At 58.9% G+C, this 202-nt stretch overlaps 1 protein-coding gene across 1 annotated transcript in view; it reads left to right on the forward strand.

Moving 5' to 3' along the window:
* Nucleotides 1–29: 29 nt before the first annotated feature.
* Nucleotides 30–202, forward strand: part of SKOR1 (SKI family transcriptional corepressor 1) — a 3,361-nt gene continuing 3,188 nt past the window's right edge. Inside the window, 2 exon segments of the mRNA XM_031059660.1 lie at nucleotides 30–198; nucleotides 201–202. The exon segment at nucleotides 201–202 is cut by the window's right edge and continues 507 nt beyond it. Coding sequence (XP_030915520.1) covers nucleotides 42–198; nucleotides 201–202 — 159 coding nt within the window. The 5' untranslated portion in view covers nucleotides 30–41.

The following is a 202-nucleotide window of genomic DNA, read 5'->3' on the forward strand; positions in this document are numbered from 1 at the left end:
CCTTTCCCCGATTTCGTTTTGCAGGGGCGTTTTGGGGGGGAATGGAGGCGATCGCCAGTCAGATGGGAAATGGGAGAGATGCAAGCTCCTCCCCAAATTCAAAGCAAGAGCTGCAGCCGTACCAGGGCTCCAATACCCTCAAGCCCAACCAAGTGGGTGAGACCTCCCTGTACGGCGTGCCCATCGCGTCCCTGGCCATCCA

The sequence above is a fragment of the Geospiza fortis genome, unplaced genomic scaffold (genome assembly GCF_000277835.1).
Source record: "Geospiza fortis unplaced genomic scaffold, GeoFor_1.0 scaffold2, whole genome shotgun sequence".
Classification (NCBI taxonomy): Eukaryota; Metazoa; Chordata; class Aves; order Passeriformes; family Thraupidae; genus Geospiza; species Geospiza fortis.